The sequence below is a fragment of the Lissotriton helveticus genome, chromosome 6, assembly GCF_964261635.1.
Source record: "Lissotriton helveticus chromosome 6, aLisHel1.1, whole genome shotgun sequence".
In the NCBI taxonomy this organism is placed as follows: Eukaryota; Metazoa; Chordata; class Amphibia; order Caudata; family Salamandridae; genus Lissotriton; species Lissotriton helveticus.
In genome coordinates this window covers 5,347,340-5,356,192 of record NC_136067.1, presented here as the reverse complement: position 1 = coordinate 5,356,192, position 8,853 = coordinate 5,347,340, and the positions used below count along the sequence as shown (strand labels likewise).

At 52.3% G+C, this 8,853-nt stretch overlaps 1 protein-coding gene across 4 annotated transcripts in view; it reads right to left on the bottom strand.

Annotated features, from left to right (window-relative positions):
• Window positions 1–397: 397 nt before the first annotated feature.
• The window catches only part of KLHDC3 (kelch domain containing 3), a 175,804-nt gene continuing 167,348 nt past the window's right edge, over window positions 398–8,853 (bottom strand). For 3 of the 4 annotated variants that reach the window (XR_013596055.1, XM_078647243.1, XM_078647244.1), the window contains exon 11: window positions 398–3,141. Coding sequence is in view for 3 of the 4 variants with exons in the window: in XM_078647243.1 (XP_078503369.1) it covers window positions 3,075–3,141 (67 nt within the window). In the remaining variant the exon portion in view is untranslated. The remainder of the gene's footprint in view (window positions 3,142–8,853) is intronic. The other variant, XM_078647245.1, reaches the window with a different exon arrangement.

The window sequence follows — 8,853 nt, the reverse complement described above, 5'->3', positions numbered from 1 at the left end:
TTACATGTTTTTTTAAAACCGCTTTGACTCCATAAAGAGTTGCTATTTTGGTTTTATCCTTATTTCTTTAAATTGATCTATTTGTATGATCACATTTTTATAAATTGTTGCCTTTTTGGCCTACCGTATGTTTTTGTAAGTCAATTTGTTTTCATGATCACAGTGACTTGATTTTCAAACAAGCTAATAAAATTGAATTGTCCCTGGACTCTGGAAAGCAGCCCTAGAGCGGCCGCAGATGCTCAGGACAGCCCTTGTCCACTCCGGTGTCGCTGGATCTAATGAACAGGATTCACCTCTGTTCAGACTCTTCTGGGGATCTGAACAAGGTTTTTTTCTCACTTATCTTTGCTAGGCAAGAACAATGATCAAAGAATGAAACAAAAACTCAAGGACGTGCTTGTTTAAATATTTATAAAAATCGATGCTCTGTTTGACTGCATACAGCAAATTGATTCAGACACCCCAAGATATCCCACTCTTGGAACAGATCCCCTCAAGCCGGTCACCCGGACATCAACACTGTACAACAGCCTTTTAGATAGTCCAACCTTTGGCAGTACAAGAGATTCTGGTCAAAAAAGAGCTTATGCTCAGATCTTCTTTAGTGGAGAACTTGCCAACAGAGCCCATCTCTAGAGTGAGACGGCTCAACAGGTCCCCATCTGTAGGGCGGAAGAAACCTCATCAAAGGAAGGGGGAGATGGACAAACAGATCAAATTTCCTGCAGCAACACTTCTGAACAGATTCTAATCTGAATGCAGGGATCCAACGAATCCCCGTCTGCAGGATGGGGTGGCGATGTGGATCCCCATTTGTGTACCGCGTGGTCTCGGAAATAACACTTTGCAATCGAGCAACAGATCTTACTGTTAAAGGAGGGAACCCAACAGATCCCATCTCAAGAGATCAGGAGACCACACCCGCTACAGCGCATTCCACAATCAACTCGATCCCACTGATAAATCACACACACAGAAACAGTCCCAACACACTGCACATCCAAAGGGTCACAGGGGGGTGCATCCCTCCAAGAGGATCCCAGTGCCTGCCGACAGAACACACATCTCTGAGGCACCGGAAGTCCATGAGATGCCGTCTCGGACGAGTAAACACAGGTGACCCCCCTGCTGGGGATTATGTCTCACAAATCCCATTGTACACAGACCAGAAGCCACGAAAAGCACAGGAGCATCGGTCACACTCACACACAGATTCATTGTGTACAACAAGTCTCCTTCCTTTCGGATTCAACGCACACGGCCATCCCCTGCATGTCTGAAGGGTACGCATGGGCTCCCAGAGGACTTACTAGAACGACAAACATACTCATATCAACCCTTAGGGAGCCACCAAAAAAACAACAAACACACACACCTCATCCTTGAGGAATCCGCCCAACTCATGCAGCTCAACCAGTTAGGAAAGTCCACAATACATGAGTCCAAGAGGCATTAGCCATAGTAAACCCACCAGAGTCCCTCGAGGGCAATCCACAACAGGCAACTCTACATTCTTGTCAACTCCCAGGGAGCAAGGCACCCCATTACTATCCCATTCCATTTGACACTTCCTTATCCTGCGGGAGACCTGAGCTGTTAAGTCCCCGAGACCCCCAGCACTTGATCCCCAGCTCACCACACTCTCATATCTTGACTCCTGAGAAGTATCGCACATCCCAGCACAGCCGTTACCTCCCAATCTAAACTCTTAATGAATCGCCCACTTTCTATCACTCATAACCATAGAGGCGCTCCACAGTACCCCCAACACAGGACCCTCACACATCCCACCCCTCGAGCAGTCTCTCTCACACACACACACAAACACTGAGAACAAACACCAGAGCCAGTGAGGGCTACGCGCCCTATCACTTGACACCACATACCCCAAACAGGGAATGCAATCTGGCCCAGTGACCGAGGGCCACCATACCAGCATAACCCAATCCATATGTGAGGTGCCCAAAGTACACCCAGTTCCACAGTGAATCGCAACTGCACCGCCTTCTGATGCAGGCTAGTCACTGGCATAGCTCACCAGTGGTTCCTCTAAGCACATTTGTCCACTCTGCGTCTGTGCTGTTTTTCAAAAAGAGAATCCTGGGAGCTCAGATATGCTGCACCACCCTTAGTCCATGTCTCTTACACTCCAGCAGGGGTGCTTTCTTGGTGAGCTCCACCTTAAGGCAATGCTGCAACAGACAGTGTAGGCTCTACTAAGAGTCACGTGCGTGAAGACAGAAGGTATAATACAGGTGGAGAAGGATGCCCACCCCACCTGAAGACACTGAAGCAGCAACTAGAAGCGTGACATCAGCGTGGCACTTCTGACCGAGGGTAGAAAGAAACGACGGACCTCACGCGTATCCATCTTGTGGCAATGGTGAGGTTTGTGCTTGTTGTCTTTGATGCAGGCCGTGCTGTGCGAAACGTGTCCAGACAGAGTTTACAATCCGCCTCTGAGAAACGATCTCTGTTTATTAGGTGGTCCCCAGGCATCCCGGGTGGAGCAAGCAGGTACAGCCCACCATTCGGGACAAGGAGCGACAAGTGCAGTCAGAAGAGGGCTGTCCTTTTCGGAGTCCGCAGGCCTCCATCGCAGTAGGCTGCACACAAGGAAGAAAGTCTGCGTTAAAGTTGCACATTGCCCACAAAAGCTGTAAGACCCAGAAGAGGTAGGGATACTGAGAGACAGTGGTGACAGAGCCAGGTATGGCCAGGATGAAGGGAGCGCAGGAGAGGTGGCGGGAGCCATGAGGTGTTTGTTCAGAATGGCCCCTCTACAAATCACACAGAAGCTGAGGTGGTCCCCGTGTATGGAAGGGTGCAGGCCATGGACGTGCAAAAACAGACATACGGTGAACTATGGTGGACCCAAGCAGAGGCACATATGGCACTCGATGCACAGGATGGAAGCTTTGTTCGTGCAATGATGGGATGGTCAACCAATCCATGAGAAGAAGGGACGGTGGACGAGACCAAGAGTAGAGATGAGATGGACGGTGAGGAATGGATGAGTGCGAAGCGGGGATGGCGAGTGGATCCATACGGGGACGGAAGACGACAGCAGGCTATCCATGCGAGGACAGAATGGGACGGCTGATGTTGCTGTTAGTTGTCATTGCAGTCAGCTCCCACCTGCAAAAAAGAGAAAAGGCAATGAGAAACATATGATCTCAGTGGCTGCGCAGCCACTAAATAGAGGACTGTGACAACACCACCCTCTTCTGCCAACCCACATCTGATACACAGCACCTCCCTCTTCAGCCAACCCACACCTGATACCCACCACCTCCCTCTTCAGTCAACCCACACCGGATACCTACACCTCCCTCTTCAGTCAACCCACACTTGATACACACCACCCTCTTCCGTCAAACCACATCTGATACACACCACCTCCCTCTTCAGTCAACCCACACTTGAAACACACCACCTCCCTCTTCAGCCAACCCACACCTGATACCCACCACCTCCCTCTTCAGTCAATACACACCTGATACACACCACCCTCTTCCGTCAAACCACACCTGATACACACCACCTCCCTCTTCAGCCAACCTACACCTGATACACACACCTCCCTCTTCGGCCAACCCACACCTGATACACACCACCTCCCTCTTCAGTCAACCCACACCTGATACACACACCTCCCTCTTCAGTCAACCCACACCTGATACACACCACCTCCCTCTTCAGCCAACCTACACCTGATACACACACCTCCCTCTTCAGTCAACCCACACCTGATACACACCACCTCCCTCTTCAGCCAATCCACACCTGATACACACCACCTCCCTCTTCCGTCAAACCACACCTGATACACACCACCTCCCTCTTCAGCCAACCCACATCTGATACACAGCACCTCCCTCTTCAGTCAACCCACACTTGAAACACACCACCTCCCTCTTCAGCCAACCCACACTTGAAACACACCACCTCCCTCTTCAGCCAACCCACACCTGATACACACCACCTCCCTCTTCAGCCAACCCACACCTGATACCCACCACCTCCCTCTTCAGTCAATACACACCTGATACACACCACCCTCTTCCGTCAAACCACACCTGATACACACCACCTCCCTCTTCAGCCAACCTACACCTGATACACACACCTCCCTCTTCGGCCAACCCACACCTGATACACACCACCTCCCTCTTCAGTCAACCCACACCTGATACACACCACCTCCCTCTTCAGCCAATCCACACCTGATACACACCACCTCCCTCTTCCGTCAACCCACACTTGATACACACCACCCTCTTCCGTCAAACCACACCTGATACACACCACCTCCCTCTTCAGCCAACCTACACCTGATACACACACCTCCCTCTTCGGCCAACCCACACCTGATACACACCACCTCCCTCTTCAGTCAACCCACACCTGATACACACCACCTCCCTCTTCAGCCAATCCACACCTGATACACACCACCTCCCTCTTCCGTCAAACCACACCTGATACACACCACCTCCCTCTTCAGTCAATACACACCTGATACACACCACCCTCTTCCGTCAAACCACACCTGATACACACCACCTCCCTCTTCAGCCAACCTACACCTGATACACACACCTCCCTCTTCGGCCAACCCACACCTGATACACACCACCTCCCTCTTCAGTCAACCCACACCTGATACACACCACCTCCCTCTTCAGCCAATCCACAACTGATACACACCACCTCCCTCTTCAGTCAATACACACCTGATACACACCACCCTCTTCCGTCAAACCACACCTGATACACACCACCTCCCTCTTCAGCCAATCCACACCTGATACACACCACCTCCCTCTTCGGCTAACCCACACCTGATACACACCACCCTCTTCAGTCAACCCACACCTGCTACACACCACCCTCTTCAGTCAACCCACACTTGATATACACCACCTCCCTCTTCAGTCAACCCACACCTGATACACACCACCTCCCTCTTCAGCCAACCCACACCTGATACACACCACCTCCCTCTTCAGTCAACCCACACCTGATACACACCACCTCCCTCTTCAGCCAACCCACACCTGATACACACCACCTCCCTCTTCAGTCAACCCACACTTGATACCCACCACCTCCCTCTTCAGCCAACCCACATCTGATACACACCACCTCCCTCTTCAGCCAACCCACACCTGATACACACCACCTCCCTCTTCAGCCAACCCACATCTGATACACACCACCTCCCTCTTCAGCCAACCCACATCTGATACACACCACCACCCTCTTCAGCCAACCCACATCTGATACACACCACCTCCCTCTTCAGCCAACCCACACCTGATACACACCACCTCCCTCTTCAGCCAACCCACACCTGATACACACCACCTCCCTCTTCGGCCAACCCACACCTGATACACACCATCTCCCTCTTCAGTCAACCCACACCTGATACACACCACCTCCCTCTTCAGCCAACCCACACCTGATACACACCACCTCCCTCTTCAGCCAACCCACACCTGATACACACCACCTCCTTCTTCAGCCAACCCACACCTGATACACAACACCACCTCCTTCTTCAGCCAACCCACACCTGATACACACCACCTCCCTCTTCAGCCAACCCACACCTGATACACACCACCTCCTTCTTCAGCCAACCCACACCTGATACACACCACCTCCCTCTTCAGCCAACCCACATCTGATACACACCACCTCCCTCTTCAGGCAACCCACACCTGATACACACCACCTCCCTCTTCAGCCAACCCACATCTGATACACACCACCTCCCTCTTCAGCCAACCCACATCTGATACACACCACCTCCCTCTTCAGCCAACCCACATCTGATACACACCACCTCCCTCTTCAGCCAACCCACACCTGATACACACCACCTCCCTCTTCAGCCAACCCACATCTGATACACACCACCTCCCTCTTCAGCCAACCCACACCTGATACACACCACCTCCCTCTTCAGCCAACCCACATCTGATACACACCACCTCCCTCTTCAGCCAACCCACACCTGATACACACCACCCTCTTCAGTCAACCCACACTTGATACACACCACCTCCCTCTTCAGCCAACCCACATCTGATACACACCACCTCCCTCTTCAGCCAACCCACACCTGATACACACCACCTCCCTCTTCAGTCAACCCACACTTGATACACACCACCTCCCTCTTCAGCCAACCCACACTTGATACACACCACCTCCCTCTTCAGCCAACCCACATCTGATACACACCACCTCCCTCTTCAGCCAACCCACACCTGATACACACCACCTCCCTTTTCAGCCAACCCACATCTGATACACACCACCTCCCTCTTCGGCCAACCCACACCTGATACCTACACCTCCCTCTTCAGCCAATCCACACCTGATACACACCACCTCCCTCTTCAGTCAACCCACACTTGATACACACCACCTCCCTCTTCAGTCAACCCACACCTGATACACACCACCTCCCTCTTCGGCCAACCCACACCTGATACCTACACCTCCCTCTTCGGCTAACCCACACCTGATACACACCACCCTCTTCAGTCAACCCACACTTGATATACACCTCCCTCTTCAGTCAACCCACACCTGATACACACCACCTCCCTCTTCAGTCAACCCACACTTGATACACACCACCTCCCTCTTCAGCCAACCCACACTTGATACACACCTCCCTCTTCAGCCAACTCACACTTGATACACACCACCTCCCTCTTCAGTCAACCCACACTTGATACACACCACCTCCCTCTTCAGCCAACCCACACTTGATACACACCACCTCCCTCTTCAGTCAACCCACACTTGATACACACCACCTCCCTCTTCAGTCAACCCACACTTGATACACACCACCTCCCTCTTCAGTCAACCCACACTTGATACACACCACCTCCCTCTTTAGCCAACCCACACCTGATACACACCACCTCCCTCTTCAGTCAACCCACACTTGATACACACCACCTCCCTCTTCAGTCAACCCACACTTGATACACATCACCTCCCTCTTCAGCCAACCCACACCTGATACACACCACCTCCCTCTTCAGCCAATCCACACTTGATACACATCACCTCCCTCTTCAGCCAACCTACACCTGATACACATCACCTCCCTCTTCAGCCAACCTACACCTGATACACACCACCTCCCTCTTCAGTCAACCCACACTTGATACACACCACCTCCCTCTTCAGCCAACCCACACTTGATACACACCACCTCCCTCTTCAGCCAACCCACATCTGATACACGCAACAGCACCCTCTTCAGTCAACCCACACCTGATATACACCACCTCCCTCTTCAGCCAGCCCACACCTGATACCTACACCTCCCTCTTCAGCCAATCCACACCTGATAAACACCACCTCCCTCTTCGGCTAACCCACACCTGATACACACCACCCTCTTCAGTCAACCCACACTTGATATACACCACCTCCCTCTTCAGCCAACTCACACTTGATATACACCACCTCCCTCTTCAGCCAACTCACACTTGATATACACCACCTCCCTCTTCAGTCAACCCACACTTGATACACACCACCTCCCTCTTCAGTCAACCCACACTTGATACACACCACCTCCCTCTTCAGCCAACCCACACTTGATACACACCACCTCCCTCTTCAGTCAACCCACACTTGATACACACCACCTCCCTATTCAGCCAACCCACATCTGATACACACCACCTCCCTCTTCAGCCAACCCACACCTGATACACACCACCTCCCTCTTCAGCCAACCCACATCTGATACACACCACCTCCCTCTTCAGCCAACCCACACCTGATACACACCACCTCCCTTTTCAGCCAACCCACATCTGATACACACCACCTCCCTCTTCGGCCAACCCACACCTGATACCTACACCTCCCTCTTCAGCCAATCCACACCTGATACACACCACCTCCCTCTTCAGTCAACCCACACTTGATACACACCACCTCCCTATTCAGCCAACCCACATCTGATACACGCAACAGCACCCTCTTCAGTCAACCCACACTTGATACACACCACCTCCCTCTTCAGCCAACCCACACCTGATACACACCACCTCCCTTTTCAGCCAACCCACATCTGATACACACCACCTCCCTCTTCAGCCAACCCACATCTGATACACACCACCTCCCTCTTCAGTCAACCCACACTTGATACACACCACCTCCCTCTTCAGCCAACCCACACCTGATACACACCACCTCCCTCTTCAGTCAACCCACACTTGAAACACACCACCTCCCTCTTCAGTCAACCCACACTTGATACACACCACCTCCCTCTTCAGCCAACCCACACCTGATACCTACACCTCCCTCTTCGGCTAACCCACACCTGATATACACCACCTCCCTCTTCGGGCAACCCACACCTGATACCTACACCTCCCTCTTCAGGCAATCCACACCTGATACACACCACCTCCCTCTTCGGCCAACCCACACCTGATACACACCAGATACACACCACCTCCCTCTTCAGCCAACCCACACCTGATACACACCACCTCCCTCTTCGGCCAACCCACACCTGATACCTACACCTCCCTCGTCAGCCAATCCACACCTGATACACACCACCTCCCTCTTCAGTCAACCCACACTTGATACACACCACCTCCCTATTCAGCCAACCCACATCTGATACACGCAACAGCACCCTCTTCAGTCAACCCACACTTGATACACACCACCTCCCTCTTCAGCCAACCCACACCTGATACACACCACCTCCCTTTTCAGCCAACCCACATCTGATACACACCACCTCCCTCTTCAGCCAACCCACATCTGATACACACCACCTCC